The sequence below is a fragment of the Lipomyces oligophaga genome (genome assembly GCF_038497815.1).
Source record: "Lipomyces oligophaga strain CBS 7107 unplaced genomic scaffold V1516scaffold_2, whole genome shotgun sequence".
Lineage (NCBI taxonomy): Eukaryota > Fungi > Ascomycota > Lipomycetes > Lipomycetales > Lipomycetaceae > Lipomyces > [Lipomyces] oligophaga.
The window spans coordinates 813,419-829,521 of record NW_027117786.1 but is presented as its reverse complement, the minus strand read 5'-3'; the positions used below and the strand labels follow the sequence as shown (position 1 = coordinate 829,521).

The window sequence follows — 16,103 nt, the reverse complement described above, 5'->3', positions numbered from 1 at the left end:
AAAGCCTTCTGGGTTGGTATATTCAGACACGTGACTTAGGTAATTAGGGAACTGTGATTGGCTAGGAGAAGTCCCATGCGAGTGCGAGAAGAAACAGGGAAATCCGAGCTACTAATTGTTACTATTACGAGAGAACAACTCAGTTTGAGCGCAAGTTGTACGGAAAGTGGTTTGCTGTGATATTGCACGGTTGGTTGAAACTACACATTAGAGTAGGTATCGATTGGCACTGTACTGGTTTGGTTACGCGCGACGGCCGATCAAGGAGAGATTGAAATCATAGGTCCTGACAACCACCGAAACATATAATAACGTTCACATAATTCACAATGAGCAGTATCCAGCCAATTCAGCCAAAGATACTTCACCCGGTCCACCCATATCCGGTCTGGGAACCGCGCGATACGGTGGCTATCACGGCACCGCTTCTGGGACCTTGCTTTACGATAGGAGTGATGTGGTCGGCAACCATGGAGCGTCTTCGGTTCAGAAATCCACCTGCCGTGGAGAGTATCATCCGTATTAGTAAGAATGCATTTGTCGTTGGAGCTGTTGGTCCACTATTCCAGTTTGTTGAGGCTGCTTCGTCGAATCTGCGTGAGAAAAATGATGGATGGAACTCATTCTTTGGCGGGCTGGCATCAGGTGCGCTGCTTTCACTTCCAAGTAAGTCTTATCTTGTTCGTGCTAAGAATATGATCTAACAATCTCAAAAAGCTGGCTCATTCAATAGAGTATTTGTTTCCAGCGTAGGTCTCGGCTCAGTGCTCGGCATCGCCGCTTGGTCAGGATTTGGTACCGGTGAATTTCTCAGAACTTCACGGGAGACGCTTCCGGAAGTCAACTGGCGCAATCCTTTTTACGATGTTAGCCCATCGGACAATTCGATCAAGACATATGAGAAGTCGCCGGAGAGCGAATCTCTTGTGCGCTATCGAGTTCCTTTGTCGGAAACTCTTGAGAAGCTTGGCGAAGGCCGTGGCATTCACAGGCCTGAGACGCCTAAAGATATTTGAATTGTCATTTACAGCATTTGAATATAACAGAATAGAATCATGATGTAATATTTTCCAGTAGTTTTTAATAATTTCAATGGCATTCTCTAAAGTGGATTTAGTAGCTTCTACATGAGAACAGTAGTATATCAGCAGGGAGCCGCAGTCTCTTTAGTCAAGTCTAGTATGCTCGACGTGCACTGGACTTTCCAATTAACAGTTGCTATTATACTATATTAGTTTGTTGAAATTTTGACTTTTGTTGTTGCGATCAAGTGTGGCTTAGTTTTATTCTTATTCTTTTTGAATTCATTGGATCCATCGTTTTGAATAAGTAATACTGGTCCATTGTCGATCCGATCACCGCTCGATATCTACATCGTTATGTCAAAACTCCATCCTACACAGCAGTCGTTTTACGTTCATTTTGGGTCAAGCAAAGCGAGTGTGTTGTGCCAGTGATCTAACCCTTCTGCATTTTACTGACGTGTGATGATTAGAGATCGAGGCCCTCCTGACTCCATCTGTGCCTACGCCGACCTCAGAGCAAGATTCCATATCAGCATCATCGTCGTTGTCCTCAAGTACATTTGGGCTATCCCAGGAGCGATTAGTAGCTGCAGAAACGGCATTAGGCCAGCTGCAACGTGATGTGCAACAGGCAATCATTTATTTACCGCCCTATGACCAGAATCTCTACTCAACGGTTTGTCACAAGTGAAGTTTCGACCTGTACTAGACTGACAATCTGTTAGCAACTGGATCAGCTAGAAAAAGCTGTATCAGCTTTACGACAATCTCTTCATCCGCAGGGACGATTCGCATTTTCCACGAGGACTCGCCCAAGCATATCTGAATCATTACAGTCACCTCCTATAACCCCGCCCGTTTCGGCCCCACTAACAATTGCCCTACCGAACCAGTCAGTCCGGCAAATCCAACATCACAAAGGCAAGTTTATTGTCGTCCGGTTATCGCCTGAGATCTCGACTCTCCTGTTGAATAACCTCGAGGATTGTGTCGTGTACATTCCCCCAACTACTACAACAATCAGCAGCGCGCAAATGACAGCCTGCACAAACTCGATTTTATTGCTATCAGCTACTGTTAACGGGCCTGTCCATATTTCTCGCGTTGTAACTTGTGTTGTAGCCATTCGCAGCTGCCATCAATTCCGAGTCCATGAAACTACAGATAGCGACATTATTCTGGGTCGATCGGTTCGCAGCGTCGTGATAGAAAAGTGCGAAGATCTGATTTTTGCTCGGGCAGACTACTCAAACACAACTGATAGTCTGAAGTCGATTTCACCATTTACAGATGTCATCGCGGACTTTGATTGTCCGACATTAGTGATATCCCCGCACTGGACCACGATTGATGAAAATTCAATCACAAAGTTCAATGAACCTTTGTATTCGGAGATCGTAACGCTTGCCGCATCATATCACAGCTTTTACGAACCTCCATCCTCTCTTTCAGAACAACCGGTATTTGGGTCGACTTCAGATACAGCGGAAGAGGCTATTCTAGAACAAACGCAGAAAATCAGAGCAAAAGCCCTTTCCCGGAATTTGGATTTGGATTAGTATCGAGATGTAATCTAATTGTACCTCTTACACAATAATGACCTCCATTTTTATTATAGCCAGCTATAAGTTTAATTCGATACTGCCAATATCCAGACTATGATACATAATAACATAATTCATAAACAAACACCTAAACACCACTTTTTTGACTTTACTCGAAACGGTTGCCACTATTTCATGCTGGCGCAGGTGCAATCTCTTTGATCTTTCGTTTGCGAGGAACTGGAGCAGCTGGAGCAGCTGCTAGTAGTGCAGGCTGAGTGGACGCACCAGTGGCAGCTGCTGCTGCTGCAATAGCAGCGGCCGAACGTCGTCCACCGCGAGTTGAACCAGGAGGGCGACCTGCCCTTCCACGACCGGCACGCTTAATAGTTCCGTCCGCACGTTCAATACGCACTTGTTCTTGGTCTGCGATCAGCGGGCCGGAAAATACAAAAAAACCATCTTTAGTGCTGGCTGCTTGCTCTTCATACAACAGCTCTGAGTCATCTATGAATGGATCATTCACATCATAGCGACCATATTTACCCTCTGTTTTCCGCCGCTTCGTCACTTTCTTGTTACCGCTCGCCGAGTTATTTCCTGGACCGGAATCCTCGCCGCCTGAGTCTTCAGATTCATCGACAGCTCCACCTTGTCCTGCAGGGTTTTCTTCTTCGTAAAGTTCTGCAGCAGCTGCTGCAATCCGAGGATGTAAAGAAGCCCAACCGTACTTATCTTCAGCAAGTTTAGAGAAGTTGACAACGACATTGGTTTTGCCATTCAGTGGAACATGCAGACAGACGGTAGGCGGTTCGGCATTAGGGTCTATCGGATCTTCAGAGCTTAGTGCGGACACGAGGGACCGCTTTGCAGCCGATGCGGGGACTGAGTGAGTAGCAGGAGCAGATTCAGGTGCTGGAAACTGAGCAGAAACCGATTTTTCAGCCATAAATGTTGTTTGCACTGAAACCGAAGGCGTTGACGCTGCCGAGATTTCAGGACCGGATGGAGAGGCTACGCCCGCAAGATCATCATTATTCGGAGCAATCAAAGATGCCACGGAGACGGGATTATTTGCAGCCGGCATAATTGGAGGCTCATCTGAAAGAAGTGATGCAATTGTAGGCGACTGACGCGAACGAAGAGGAGACCCTGATCGTTCTTGTCCTCCTGAGCCTGGCGCTTTGACAAGACCAGCGGGAGCAGACCCCGAAGTTGGCACTGCAGAATCGCGCGGATCGGAATCCTGATCAGGATCCGGGTTCAAGATCGCAAAGAGATTGTTCAAAGCCATGCTCAGTCGAACTGTTCTATAGAACAGCGCAGTTTCTAGCGGCAAACAGCGAAAATATCTCTAGAAGATATTGCGCAGTGTCGAGTTTCATGTATCAGATTGATCTTCTGGTTTATCACGTGGGAAATCGACCTTAACTGCTGGTTGATTTGTTACCTGGCGCAACAAATTTCCACAATTAGCTTAAATCAATAAAAATAAAACTATGGCATCGACAAAACGATTTTTAAAACTCGCTGAATTATGGCCTGAAGATGCATTAAACCGTTCTCTGAATCTGAGAACTGTACTTGCAGAACAGGCCTCGAACCTCGAAAACAAGAGCTTAACAAGCAAGTTGCCTCGACCAGAGAGCCAAGTGGAAGCGATAGAAGAGCTGCTGGAGAACAAAAGTAAAAAAATGGTAATTTAGCGAAAATACAGCTGGTACTACTTACTGACTGAAATACAGTTTCCGCTGACCAGCAGACTAATGGAACCCAAGGGAAAGCCAACCTACTACAAGGAACTTGAAGAACAGCTCACAGAGGGACCGTCACCACCATCGATGTGGCAGAAAGTGCGAGCATTTGTGACTAATACGCCTGCGGCATGAGGTTTTTTTGACCTCTCTTATGTACATAGCTCATTCAAAAAAGTATTTACAGATATTTTTGATATCTAGATCTAGTATGGACAAATCACACGGCGTGTCTTAATCGACCTCCGCCTAGTTGCCACAGCCATAAGGCATCCTCCGCACACGTCCGTAGACCGAGATGCCGATTCTTTTGCTCGTCGGCGGCTTCCGTTATGGAGTCAATTACTCGCGTATCTTCGACGACGTCCCACAGCGTGTCGCACACGTAATCGCCGTACCAGCCTTTGCCTAGTTTGAACAATACTCTCCCCATGACTTGGACGGCCACAGATCGTTGCGCGGCTACTGAACTTCGGCATAGGTGTGCTAGCTCGGGAATCGTGTAGCCTGCGTATCCTGGTGAATCCGAGTGGTGGTGAAGTCCGAGATTAGTAGGAAGCTCTCTAGCCCGCGAGGGTGCAATCATGTCACCACGAAAATCAAATCGAATATCTGTGGCTGCCAGCGATGTTTGGGCGGGTGAATATGACGATTGTGAGTCCTCATCGGCAGTCACAGGCTTCATCCAGGCCAATCGAGTGGGATCAACAGGTAAATCAGGAAAGTACCGCGAATGTAACTGTTCCAGAAAATCTGCTGAGTTGGGGTCTAATTCTGGCTGCACTGGTGCTGGAAAATGTGTATCAATGGCGACTTGATTGTCTATCTGATGTTCTTGTTCCAGGTGAAATCTGACCTTTTTACCGCTAGCATAGAGCTCAGAGACTTGTCCAGAAACTTGAATCATGTCCTGGTCTAAATCCCTTATAGGACTATTCTGACTTGCTTCCTTCTGACTTGCTTCCTTCTGACTTGCTTCCTTCTGACTTGCTTCCTCTTGACTTGCTTCCTCTTGACTTGCTTCCTCTTGACTTGCTTCCTCAACGTCAGTTGGCTTTAGTGCAGCATTCAGCTCATTTGATTTCAGCGCCAACAACCGCTTAACTAATTTCGGCGGCAAAGTAGCTAGCAGATTTGCTCGCTCTTCAGCAATCTCCTCGTTGGTCATCCTAGCAATTTTATCGTCATTTTCCGCACCAATTTTGTCCGCCTCTGTATGAAATCCCATCCCATCCTCAGACGTAGCTCCAGATAGTCCCATTCGAGGGGCCAAAGTTTCTCTTGATGCTCTTGGTCCTGGTCTTGTTACATTCTGTGACTTCCAAAGAGATCGTGATCGTGATTGCTGGATCTCTGATGTTGATCTTGGACCTGGATTAGATGGAGGCCGTGCTAGTTTGCTTGGTGTACGCTCTACAATATCACCGATAAAATTCATTTTAAGCACCGTTCAATTATTCTCAAGTCATCTAAATAAGTTCCAAAAGATAAATTCATCGCTTAACTATACAATTTACGCTTTGATCTAATTGTCTCAATATCACATGACATGTCCCAAGACGAGATCATCGACAACCTGGGGAACCAGCAGCACCTATTGTCTGATCTTCTGTTTTATCACATTTCCCGATAGTTAGACTAATTTCAGTCTGAATCGCATGAAAATTGTTCAATTGTACTTAAAAAGATCTAAAGATTATTGAACATTGCGCATACTCATTGAACCATTAAATCCGCCGGATATTGCCAATCAATCGTAATCGTCAAGGAAATGCCGTGCTTCAATTAATTAACTAATTTCACTACACTATAGCAAATAAATGTTCTCGACGACCACGACGGCGACGACGTCAAGCTCTCCTTCGTGTCCAAGTCCATTGCTACCATGGCAGCCACTGACAGCACAGCACTACTATCATCGTTTCGAGGATTCCCGGGTATGCATATACGGCTGCTGTCTTCCATGTCTGTTTAGGTTCACACTCTATCCCGAGTTCCAGAAACTGGTCCTAGTGCTCATGATTTTGGGATATATGTCATTTTCTATTTCTGTTTTTTTCGCTGTTTCACACCTTCTTTCGCGAAGATTCGTCATGTCAGATTGCACCTTCATGCAGGCCACCGGGCTTGCCATCGTAATCAGTTCTATCGGATTTTTCAACATCAGGCATGAACAAAACTGCTGCCAAGACCCAATCACAGCTGCATATGGACGAGTCAATCCGATCTGTATGGTTCAGGGGATCTTGTTCACTTTTGGATATCATCTTGCTGCTGGTACTATGGCCCTCCGTACAGTACTTCTTCACATCTCGGTAGTCTGGTCTCGGACACTCCCACAAAAACGGATCTATTATCTTTCCGTCCTGCTTTATCTCGCATTCACAGCTGGAGCAGCTCCATTTATAGCGGTACAGTCATTCCTTGCCGAAGTCAATTATTACTGACTCAAAGTAGTTTATAGCTGGACTGATGTGCGCGCCAGAGACCCGCATCAGCAAGTATTTGCTCTTCATTCCTCTTATAGTTTATGCCGGTATTGCAATCGTGGCTATGGGAACCACGGGAATATATGTTCTTCATGTATGAAATCCCATCATATTCTCTGGAATGTTGCTAACTAACTCCAGAGACTACTCCATGTTGAATTCAGCATATATTTTGCGCAGACAGGAACGAGCAGATCACCGCCAATGAAAACTAAATTCAGACTATTCATGCGTTGCGCTAAGAAATATATATCAATCGGGTGAGTTCATTTTGCTGTTCATCAGACGCAGCTATTTACACTGAGTAGCTGGCGAACAATAATCTTCACACAATATGTCACTAGTATTGCCATGGTGCAGTCATTTTATTTCTTAACGACGTCGACATCGGAAATAACATTTATGTTTAGCGCAGGGGAATTCGAATTGGTGCAATGTATGATGGCGGAACAAATTGATCATCAGACTTGCATCGATAAGCAACGGCCACTACTGGGTAGCACTGAGATTCTAATTGTGTCAATCGTCATGATGTGTAGTTCAATGTTTCTGTTTGTGACCGAATCAAAAGGTATGTAATCTTTCCGTATCTACTACGAGATATTGACCGGCACAGTTTTGCTGTTTAAAGGTTGGTGGGCCATGTTGAAGTCCCCGCGCGCGTTCATTTCATCGCAGTACCGTAAGCAGATCGTCGACGAACTATGTAACCAACAAGCGCGAGAAAATGTATTTAGACGATTGCACAACCAGCATGCTGACCGACGACGAAAAAGGAAGGTAAATTCACTGCGTTTGAAACTGAGCATGGACGACACAAGCCGAGTCGGGGAAAGTCCAGGAGTGAGTTCTGAGTGCGGATCATCAGAAGCACGATTAAGACATGAACCACGAAAAGCTGATTCAATATTATCGGATGAAGAGGATCTGGAGCTACACCAGATATTTGCGAAGGAACAACAGGAAGAAATGATGCGCGAGGATCAGAGGTATTTGATTGCGCTAGATCAGACTCCCAAACGTAATGGTGAATTGGGCAATGGTATTGAAAGGAACGGGAAAATTTCTGAGCAGAACAAGGAAGAATCGAGTGTCTGAAAGTTAGCAGCTCTATTTTAGGTCACCTTGGGGATTTGAAGCTGTAGTAAAATGATGTAACATGATGTATGGTATACAATGTATAATACCTAGGGTATCGATCGGTTATCAATAACAGCTTTGCCCGTTCAAATTTGTTTAAACCTTTTTTAAAGCCTCCAGAAATTCAATATTGTTAAAGTTATGTAATTTTGAAAATTCAAATTCCGTTAATGTGACCAAGATAAATCATTTGACTGATTAGACCGAGGACGTTGGGATAAAGCACCTTACATTTAGCTAATGCCGCATAGTTGTTTATTGGTTTCCCAGAAGGACGCCTTCTCTGCTTCCTTTTCTTAGTCGAAACACTTGAAACACTTGAAGTCGACCAAAATTTATAAAATATTGGGCATTTTAAGCGTGTTGCAGTTATACTGTAGTTATGGTGTACTATCACGATATCTCTGTTGCGCGAAGACTGCTCCAGATAACCTTGGCGTTCAGCTGGTGTTTACTCGCTGCAGGTCCGGTTTTCGTGAGTTTTCTCCCCAAATGTTGCTCATTTCTCTTAATCGGGTCGGAGCTCAGATTTCTCTTGTCTAGTCGATATATTAACACTATTAGGGATTCGCCGCCCTGAAGACGGTATGGCTCCGCGAAGGCGTCTATGCGTACTTATGCGCGCCGGAGGAAACCGAGACAGGATACATATGCTCGTCGCGCGAGATTCGAATGAACTTTGTTTTCACTTGTGCTTCGGTAGTCAGTAGTTTTGCCTCAGTCATAGTTGGTGCAATTCTTGATAGGTTTGGTCCTCGCAATTGCAACTTTCTAAGCGGACTACTGATCGGCGCCGGTGCACTTATGCTCGCATTTGCAGATTCAATATCTCTGCTGGATTTATATATCTGGGGTTATATCACCCTAGCTTTTGGAGGACCTTTTTTGTATATCTCCTCATTTCATTTATCCAATGCGTTCCCTGCGTTCTCTGGCTTTATACTCGCTCTCTTGACCGGCGCTTTTGGAGCTTCCACCGCTGTTTACTTGGTTTATCGGCTCATATACAGTGAGACAGAGGGTCGATTCCATCCCAAGGCATTTTTTTTGTTATATCTAATTGTGCCGATTTCGATAATTATCGGATCTGCCACAGTGATGCCCTCCGAGAGCTACAAACAGGGTTGCAGCATTGGCAAGTTCTTAGAAGACGAGGAGGACGATTCGTATACAATAGACAGCGCCAGCATTGACGGGATAGCAATAGATTCGCGAACTGGCGGAGGCATTGTCGTCAGAGCAGAGCATAAGCATCACTCACCTGTCTCGCCAACGACTTCTTCTGCGATCGAATCGGTAGCCGCCATGGTGAATACCCAAGATTCTGACGACGAAATCGAAGACAGACTGGTGGACGAGCAAGCGGCACTATTATCTAAGACTGACCGACGGAATATCAGTCCTGGTGACTACGAGTACGATTCTGAAGAGATGCATAAACTCAAAATATCTGGTATATGGGGAGCACTCCACGGTCGCACGGCCTGGCAACAAATCAAGACGCCTTGGTTTGTGATTTTATGCTTGTTTTCTATGATAATGACAGTTCGAGTGAATTATTTCGTTGCGACAGTACGTTCGCACTACGATTTCATTTTTAAAAGTCCGGAAGCTGCAAGGATTATTAACGAGTTTTTCGATATAGCGCTGCCTGTGGGCGGAATTATATCGGTTCCACTTGCAGGATTGCTCTTAGACCACTGCACGATGGCACTTTGCTTGACCATTTTAGTAGTCATGAGCACGGCCATGGGCGTGTTGAGCAATTTTGCTTCATATCCAGCTGCATATCTGAATATTGTTATTTTCTCGCTGTATAGAGCATATTTTTACACCGCAATCTCAGACTACGTTGCGAAAGTATTTGGATTTGAAACGTTCGGCACAATCTATGGTCTAGTTTTTACCATCACTGGAGTTTTTAACTTTGGCCAGTCTGGGTTCGACCATCTCACGCACCGCGTGCTCAACAGGGACCCGCGACCGGTCAACATCGCATTAATAACCGTCTCGACTGCGGTCGGCATTTGGTTCGTTTGGTATGTCTCTAGTCAAGCACGTCGGATCCGACGCTCGGCACTGGAAATGGAAGCCGAACAGGCCACAGCCCTGAGAATGCCTGGGTATGCTGCCTCGTTATCAGATGATGAATAAAGGTGTTAAGAGACGTTTGATTTTTTTGAATTTTTTTGAATTTTTGAATTTTTGGACATCGCTTGCTGGGTACGGATTGGCTGAAGTTGTAATTTAATTTAATTCGATATTTAAAAGTTATTGTTTAATTGGTGTCAAGTATTGAGTCTGAATACAAAAACACAAGTCCTTAGAATCAATGTGTATAAAAAATATATAATACAATACCACGATACAAAATCAAGCTTTATACAATATATCTAAGAATCCTACAGCTAGTTCATCGACTAGCCCACGCGTGCTCACGCTTCCTGCCACACCGTACAAAGCCGCTGTATCGCCCTTTGCCTTTGCCTTTCCAGCTGCTTTAACAGTTGCAACAGAGTCCTTGAGACATTTGATCAGCTCGTTGTCTGCACCAGCAGTCGTGAGTCGGGTACAAGCGATGTGTAGCGCTGGTGGGTTCTGCAAAGCCGACAAGTGCCAACCTTTGGACGAAAGTGCGTCGGCCAGTGCATAGATGTTAAGTTGTTCGGATGAGAACGATACTACAGATGATAAAGGCTCGCCTATGACGTATATCTCCGGTATCTCTGTCCGGATAGCTTCTTTAATTCGGCGAGCTGTAGCGACAATAGATTTTGCAGACGCATAGTAGCCATCGTCGCCAACATGCATCATTGTTGCCCAGCAACCAGCCATCAGCGCACCTGGACGGGAACCGGCTAGCGTGGGTGACGCATAGATGCCACCAGACCATTGTGTCGCCAAAAAATACTGATTCTTGCGATACGTTGAATCCCGGTAGAGAATTACAGAGCTGCCTTTAGGGGCAAATCCGTACTTATGTGTGTCGCAAGATATTGAAGTGACGCCAGGAACCCGGAAATCAAACCTCGGAATCTTGGACACAGCTGGATCTGGATCAGCAGCATATACTCGCTCGAGATATGGTACAACAAATGAGCCCAGACATGCGTCGACATGTAAGGGAATTTTATATTTGAGAGCGATCTTCGAAAGGCCATCGATATCGTCGATAATTCCATGCGGGAAATTCGGTGCAGAGCCTGCAATCAAAACTGTATTGCTGTTTATCAGTCGACGCACGCTCTTGAGATCGACCTGGTATGTTTTCGGATCGAGTTTAGCGTGTCGGAGTTTGATCCCAAAATAATACGCGGCCTTGTCGAAGCCAGCATGGATGGTCACTGGAGCAATGATTTCGGGCTCAGTGACACCTCGCTCACGGTACGCCTTCATCTTTGCAGACAGACAGGTCATAAGAAGTGACTCCGTCCCGCCAGAGGTTGAACAACCGACCCCAGTCTCGGGCGCGTTGAAAAGTCGCAGTACCATCGAGACGACTTCGGCGTCCATCTTGCGTACAGCAGGAAATACGTCTGGATGGAGCTGATTCGCAACTGTGTACATGCCATATGCTTCAGTTTGCAGCCTGAGAATTTCCTCGCCTCCATGATATACAGCTCCAGATACCTTTCCATCCTCCCATGCCGAGTGCTTGAGCAAGGACAGCTGGCGCATCTCATTTAAAACATCCTCAGACGACTGGCCATGTTCGGGAAGCTCCAAATGTCGAGTCACAGTCGGTCCGAGGTCGGTCATCTCAGCTTCCATCTGAGCCATTGCCGATGAAAGCTCATTGCTAACCTTCGATTTGATCTGCGGAACGAGCATGAGCAGTCTGAAAAAGCTGCGCGCAAGATATTGATACAAATCGTTTACGGATCCAATCAGTCCACGCGCGCATAATTCGCGCCAGCTATGGCTAACTAAATAATAGGCAACGTAGAAAAATGAAAGATTCCGGATCAATTGGAATCTATTATCAGCGGGGATCAGTAAAAGACGGGGTCTTAGTTCGTACAATCAAGAGCTACTCACGTCGCGGACGCCGACACATAGTCCATAAACAGGCGTACATGAAGAGCAAAGAGACGCAGAAACTGAGCTGTCGATTCGACATAAACTTGGAAGTCAACCTCATTCAACAACATGACGGAATTAGACTGTTTTGATATATTCACAATCGTAAAAATACACAGCAAGAACCTGGGGAAAACCTCGCTGGAAACCTGAAGGAAACCGACGATATCTCTAAGAAAATGCGAAATTCTATAGAACGCAAAAGCAAAGTCCAGGGATAGCTAATAATTCATTCTTCTAGTCCGTTCTAACTACTGTAGTTTGTAGCTGTATCTTTGGCGAAATTGGTAATTAATCTAAACAACAAAAACGGTGATGTTCACCCAATCGGCCCGTCTTTGGGACACCTGAACCATATAGAAGGTTCTTTCCACCTCTTCACAACTGAATCCAGTTTGCACAATGGACATGTCGGCGACATTGTTTACGATGTGTAATATCTACAAAAGTAAATTAGTCTTCACTGGTACCTTTATTTGATTGTTATGAGTATATCTCTCCGTTAGCTTGTCTTCCTGTCCTCGAAACGAGCTCCAGAATAACCTCATGCTATCCGGAATCTCCGGCAACATTAAGATTTCGCACTATGCACCTCTACTAATCTCTCCCGACAATAAATAATACATATTTGGTGGGTTCATGCACCTGTCCTGCCGAAATCACATCCATATTTTCCCATTAATATTCCGAAGCCTCAAATTAGCTTCAGAATTGTCTGGTCTCCTAGGAGGATTGCTTCCAAAATTTTGCCCACAAAGTATTCGAGCTTTCTCCGACAGGAAAAAAATAAATCCACCAAAGCAGATGTTACTGTAGCATTGTGTAGGTAATTCCCTGGAATTGAAATGTCCGAACCAGCCTTTTCTATTAGTTCTTGTGGCGAATGCAAAACAAGTATGAGCTGTATTATACTGTAAAACGTATATGGCGTATTACTGTGCATATGAATAATGCTAATATAACAAATATACTTGATTCGACTAGAGCTATACCCGTTCAATCTCGTCTTCTCACGCGCCGAGGCGGGGTAGGTGAACGAGACATTTCTCGTCCTCGCCCATATCCTTGTCGTTCTCTAGCAGAGACGCCTGTACCCTGTCTTGTTTCTCTTCCAGCCCGATCTGTCAATTCCTTGCGATCATCACGTACAGGTGGAATTTCCCTTCGACGCAGAGGGCTAGGTGACGGAGTCCTTGAATTTGATCTAAATCGACCAGTTGGCGAAGGTGTTCTAGAGTCATAAGAACGAGACCGAGAATGAGAGGTAGCAGGGCTGCGCGATGGAGTCCGAGAAAGCGATCGATAACGCTTCTGTTTACTTCGAAGAGCAGGCGATGGAGTCCTTGAATCGTACGATCGGGACCGGGATCTTGATCTGGAATCGTAAGAATATGATCTTGATCGTGGAGGAGAAGGGGATGGTGTTCTTGAGTAGGAACCAGATCGATTTGATGGTGTTCTTGAGTAGGATTCAGATCGAACTGATGGTGTCCTACTAAATGATCGTCCCCGCTCGACTTTCTTCTGACCAGGCTTGGAGAATGCACGAGGAGGTGTTTTGCCCGGGGATCGACTCGGGGTGCGACTTGGTGTTCTACTAGGTGTTCTACTAGGTGTTCTACTAGGTGTTCTGCTTGGCGTCCTCGATGAAGGAGAAGGCGTTCGAGACTCGCTTCTTCCTCGTCGTTCTTCCCTAACTTTACGAGCCAACATCCGTAGTCGCTCTTCCTTGTCCTCCTTTTCCTGATCCGCAATTTGCTGTTGCACTAGTGCCCGCTGCTTAACTTCCTCGCGAGCATGCTTTTCAGCAGCAAAGAGCGCTTCGGAAAATTTTGCAAAATTGTCATTCACTTTCACGTCTTCAAGGCCACGACCATCAGCCGCTAGCCGTTTATCGACTGCGATAGTGTAGCCTTTTGGATTCTTCCATTTAGATACACTTGGGGGAATCATAAAATCTTCTTGATCTTTCGCTGTTAATTTTCTAGGCGGAGACCGTAAGAGGGGTGCAGGAGGCGAAGGCGGGCCTCGCGGAACTTTAGTATGCTTGAACTTCGGCGGGGCCATAGGATCTTCTGGCAAATCTACCATCTTGATGATACGCTGTTTGTGCTCAGAACCTGAAGCTTCACCCATCATGCTGCTTGGTGTATATCTTATATAAGTCGGCTCATTTCTCTGGCTATTGGCCACACTTTTTGCGTTTGCTGCCTTGGCTTTGCCTGCTAGAATCGAGTCGAATGCTGCTTTCGTCTTCGCCGTTGTTTCAGCAATCTGATCATCCGAAGGCCGTTCGAGATTAATATCCCCGACATTCGCACGCTGTCGTAAAGGAATCAAATCTGAAAAAGACGTTTGAACATTCCGTCCTGCTGCCTGGCCTCTGCGAGCTAAAGCGTCGTATTTGATTTTGCCATTCGCATCAACCTGCACTGCAAGTGCATTCGACCTTGACTGCTTCGTTCTCCCCATATCTAGCGGATACTGAGTCATATTGATCTCTGGAAATGCACCTCCATCTCCAAAATCCGCGATCTGGGTCGGCCGAAATCCCTGTCGCTTGCCATACGGTGGGATCTTCGCTCGCGATGTACTGTTGCCACCAGAAGTCGCTACTAACACTCCGTATTCATTATACTGTGGAGCCTCTTCAACTTCCATTCCGTAACTTCTAACAGTTCTGAAGAAATTATTGATTTGAGGTTAATAGAGATAAAAATTGCAACTTCATCCACATCTCGTTGAAATTTGTGTCAATCTCTGATATACAAACCCCTCTTACTAACTTAATTCCCATCCATGGGAATTTTTCTAGTGGTAAAAGAGTAACTTATTAACTAATTGAGCATTGTAGCTTTGGTTATCAGAGTTATCATCGCGATTACCTGCAGGAGGCGCATTAAATGTCGGCAAATATTCCTCAGTCGTCTCCAGCGATGTCGACTGAGACTCCTAAGCAAGTGCCCAAGGAACCATCTCGGAACCCAGTTTTCGAAGCAATGGGACTACCCAGATTCAAGCTTCCAGGAAGAAGGATGACAATTTTTCTCTCAGTCGTATTTGGCATTTCTGGAGCTATATACTATGATCGCAAGTATAGACGCGAGAATAGAGAAAAGTGGAAAGACCGAGTTGCTTATATGGCCAAAGAAACTTTGGACTGGGATCAGTTGCCTAGAAAAGTCACTGTCTTCATCAGTCCCCCGCCAGGAGATCACATGGATATTTCAATGGAGCATTTTCGCCAATACATTAAGCCGATTCTGACGTCAGCTGCTGTTGACTGGGAACTCGTGGAAAACACACGCAAAAACGAGATAAGATATCATGTTGCAGAGGATATCCGTCGGGTAAGAAGAGGGGAACCCGACCCTGCGAAAGAGAATAAGCTTCCTTTTGTTAAGTTCGACGAAGTCGGTGGTGTTATTTGCATTGGACGAGGCGCTTACAAAGAGTATTTGCGTGGGCTAAACGAGGGTTGGCTCGGTCCGGCCACGCCGCCAGCTTTTATTGAAACTCATGATCCTGCTGCTCTACCTTCACCAGCTGAGCCTGTGGTTGAAGATCCATCTTCCTCAGAAACTGCCGCAGAATCTCCTGCCGAAGCAGAACCAAAAACTGAGGAGCCTAAGGTGGAAAAGAAGCCTGTTCCTCCACAATACATCTTACCAGAAGATTATTCTAATGCGGCGACAACACCTGAACTTGCAAGGATTACAGAGTTTCAACCGATAATGTATATTCCGCACCCGCATATACTAGGGTTTAGACATACTCCTATACGAACTTATCGATTCTTTACTCGTAGAAATCTTGCGGACCGCGTTGGGGCCTACACAGCTGCTGTAGTGTTAAATCAGACTCGTCCGTTCATTTCAAGATTCGATTGTGAGGCGGGTATCGAAGAAGAATCGGAATGGCCAAATAAGTGGAAGGAGGAGTCTCGAGAAAATAATTCGGTGTGGACTCAGGATGTCGTTGTCGACGAGCGAATTGCTGAAAGATTACGGATTTACAAACTTCCCAGTGAGTACAAGAACGAAGCAAATGATTCTGACTAGAATTGTTTTG

At 45.5% G+C, this 16,103-nt stretch overlaps 10 protein-coding genes across 10 annotated transcripts; 6 read left to right on the top strand and 4 right to left on the bottom strand.

The window, feature by feature from the left end:
• The first annotated feature begins 132 nt into the window (after positions 1-132).
• On the top strand, positions 133-1,112 carry V1516DRAFT_670842 (uncharacterized protein). The gene is made up of 2 exons (XM_066921455.1): positions 133-666; positions 718-1,112. The coding sequence occupies exons 1-2, from the start codon at positions 330-332 to the stop codon at positions 1,014-1,016; spliced, it is 636 nt and encodes a 211-aa protein (XP_066778903.1). The 5' UTR covers positions 133-329; the 3' UTR covers positions 1,017-1,112.
• Positions 1,113-1,220: 108 nt separating this feature from the next.
• Positions 1,221-2,805, top strand: V1516DRAFT_670839 (tubulin binding cofactor C-domain-containing protein). Its single transcript, XM_066921454.1, has 3 exons — positions 1,221-1,440; positions 1,496-1,701; positions 1,751-2,805. Exons 1-3 carry the CDS (start codon positions 1,380-1,382, stop codon positions 2,582-2,584), a joined length of 1,101 nt encoding a protein of 366 aa, XP_066778902.1. The 5' UTR covers positions 1,221-1,379; the 3' UTR covers positions 2,585-2,805.
• On the bottom strand, positions 2,558-4,342 carry V1516DRAFT_670837 (uncharacterized protein). Its single transcript, XM_066921453.1, has one exon. It carries the CDS (start codon positions 3,861-3,863, stop codon positions 2,763-2,765), a length of 1,101 nt encoding a protein of 366 aa, XP_066778901.1. The 5' UTR covers positions 3,864-4,342; the 3' UTR covers positions 2,558-2,762.
• Positions 3,960-4,745, top strand: V1516DRAFT_670836 (uncharacterized protein). Its single transcript, XM_066921452.1, has 2 exons — positions 3,960-4,266; positions 4,315-4,745. The coding sequence occupies exons 1-2, from the start codon at positions 4,069-4,071 to the stop codon at positions 4,456-4,458; spliced, it is 342 nt and encodes a 113-aa protein (XP_066778900.1). The 5' UTR covers positions 3,960-4,068; the 3' UTR covers positions 4,459-4,745.
• On the bottom strand, positions 4,326-5,799 carry V1516DRAFT_670835 (RPAP1-like protein). Its single transcript, XM_066921451.1, has one exon. It carries the CDS (start codon positions 5,759-5,761, stop codon positions 4,544-4,546), a length of 1,218 nt encoding a protein of 405 aa, XP_066778899.1. The 5' UTR covers positions 5,762-5,799; the 3' UTR covers positions 4,326-4,543.
• Positions 5,800-5,949: 150 nt separating this feature from the next.
• Positions 5,950-8,070, top strand: V1516DRAFT_670834 (uncharacterized protein). Its single transcript, XM_066921450.1, has 5 exons — positions 5,950-6,734; positions 6,781-6,906; positions 6,954-7,072; positions 7,121-7,383; positions 7,429-8,070. The coding sequence occupies exons 1-5, from the start codon at positions 6,144-6,146 to the stop codon at positions 7,908-7,910; spliced, it is 1,581 nt and encodes a 526-aa protein (XP_066778898.1). The 5' UTR covers positions 5,950-6,143; the 3' UTR covers positions 7,911-8,070.
• Positions 8,071-8,145: 75 nt separating this feature from the next.
• Positions 8,146-10,216, top strand: V1516DRAFT_176189 (major facilitator superfamily domain-containing protein). Its single transcript, XM_066918697.1, has 2 exons — positions 8,146-8,427; positions 8,517-10,216. The coding sequence occupies exons 1-2, from the start codon at positions 8,335-8,337 to the stop codon at positions 10,104-10,106; spliced, it is 1,683 nt and encodes a 560-aa protein (XP_066778897.1). The 5' UTR covers positions 8,146-8,334; the 3' UTR covers positions 10,107-10,216.
• V1516DRAFT_670828 (pyridoxal phosphate-dependent transferase) lies at positions 10,209-12,320 on the bottom strand. The gene is made up of 2 exons (XM_066921449.1): positions 11,991-12,320; positions 10,209-11,928 (listed from the first exon to the last, which is right to left on the bottom strand). Exons 1-2 carry the CDS (start codon positions 12,101-12,103, stop codon positions 10,326-10,328), a joined length of 1,716 nt encoding a protein of 571 aa, XP_066778896.1. The 5' UTR covers positions 12,104-12,320; the 3' UTR covers positions 10,209-10,325.
• Positions 12,321-12,938: 618 nt separating this feature from the next.
• On the bottom strand, positions 12,939-14,905 carry V1516DRAFT_177148 (SKIP/SNW domain-containing protein). Its single transcript, XM_066918698.1, has one exon. It carries the CDS (start codon positions 14,691-14,693, stop codon positions 13,029-13,031), a length of 1,665 nt encoding a protein of 554 aa, XP_066778895.1. The 5' UTR covers positions 14,694-14,905; the 3' UTR covers positions 12,939-13,028.
• Positions 14,906-14,968: 63 nt separating this feature from the next.
• On the top strand, positions 14,969-16,093 carry V1516DRAFT_684059 (mitochondrial import inner membrane translocase subunit Tim54; the record flags this gene model as incomplete). Its single annotated transcript, XM_066923542.1, has 1 exon — positions 14,969-16,093. The coding sequence occupies one exon, from the start codon at positions 14,969-14,971 to the stop codon at positions 16,091-16,093; it is 1,125 nt and encodes a 374-aa protein (XP_066778894.1).
• Between the last annotated feature and the right edge of the window lie 10 nt (positions 16,094-16,103).

Bases quoted from the DNA above. Each gene is read 5' to 3' on its own strand.
- V1516DRAFT_176189 (XM_066918697.1), top strand. From the start codon at position 8,335: ATGGTGTACTATCACGATATCTCTGTTGCGCGAAGACTGCTCCAGATA. The intron at 8,428-8,516 runs GTGAGTTTTCTC...TAACACTATTAG, and splicing joins TCGCTGCAGGTCCGGTTTTC to GGATTCGCCGCCCTGAAGAC.
- V1516DRAFT_670834 (XM_066921450.1), top strand. From the start codon at position 6,144: ATGTTCTCGACGACCACGACGGCGACGACGTCAAGCTCTCCTTCGTGT. The intron at 6,735-6,780 runs GTACAGTCATTC...GACTCAAAGTAG, and splicing joins GAGCAGCTCCATTTATAGCG to TTTATAGCTGGACTGATGTG. The intron at 7,073-7,120 runs GTGAGTTCATTT...TACACTGAGTAG, and splicing joins AAGAAATATATATCAATCGG to CTGGCGAACAATAATCTTCA.
- V1516DRAFT_670835 (XM_066921451.1), bottom strand. From the start codon at position 5,761: ATGAATTTTATCGGTGATATTGTAGAGCGTACACCAAGCAAACTAGCA.
- V1516DRAFT_670839 (XM_066921454.1), top strand. From the start codon at position 1,380: ATGTCAAAACTCCATCCTACACAGCAGTCGTTTTACGTTCATTTTGGG. The intron at 1,441-1,495 runs GTGTGTTGTGCC...TGTGATGATTAG, and splicing joins TTTTGGGTCAAGCAAAGCGA to AGATCGAGGCCCTCCTGACT. The intron at 1,702-1,750 runs GTTTGTCACAAG...ACAATCTGTTAG, and splicing joins ACCAGAATCTCTACTCAACG to CAACTGGATCAGCTAGAAAA.
- V1516DRAFT_670842 (XM_066921455.1), top strand. From the start codon at position 330: ATGAGCAGTATCCAGCCAATTCAGCCAAAGATACTTCACCCGGTCCAC. The intron at 667-717 runs GTAAGTCTTATC...AATCTCAAAAAG, and splicing joins TGCGCTGCTTTCACTTCCAA to CTGGCTCATTCAATAGAGTA.
- V1516DRAFT_670837 (XM_066921453.1), bottom strand. From the start codon at position 3,863: ATGGCTTTGAACAATCTCTTTGCGATCTTGAACCCGGATCCTGATCAG.
- V1516DRAFT_670836 (XM_066921452.1), top strand. From the start codon at position 4,069: ATGGCATCGACAAAACGATTTTTAAAACTCGCTGAATTATGGCCTGAA. The intron at 4,267-4,314 runs GTAATTTAGCGA...ACTGAAATACAG, and splicing joins AGAACAAAAGTAAAAAAATG to TTTCCGCTGACCAGCAGACT.
- V1516DRAFT_177148 (XM_066918698.1), bottom strand. From the start codon at position 14,693: ATGGAAGTTGAAGAGGCTCCACAGTATAATGAATACGGAGTGTTAGTA.
- V1516DRAFT_670828 (XM_066921449.1), bottom strand. From the start codon at position 12,103: ATGTTGTTGAATGAGGTTGACTTCCAAGTTTATGTCGAATCGACAGCT. The intron at 11,929-11,990 runs GTGAGTAGCTCT...CGCTGATAATAG, and splicing joins TATGTGTCGGCGTCCGCGAC to ATTCCAATTGATCCGGAATC.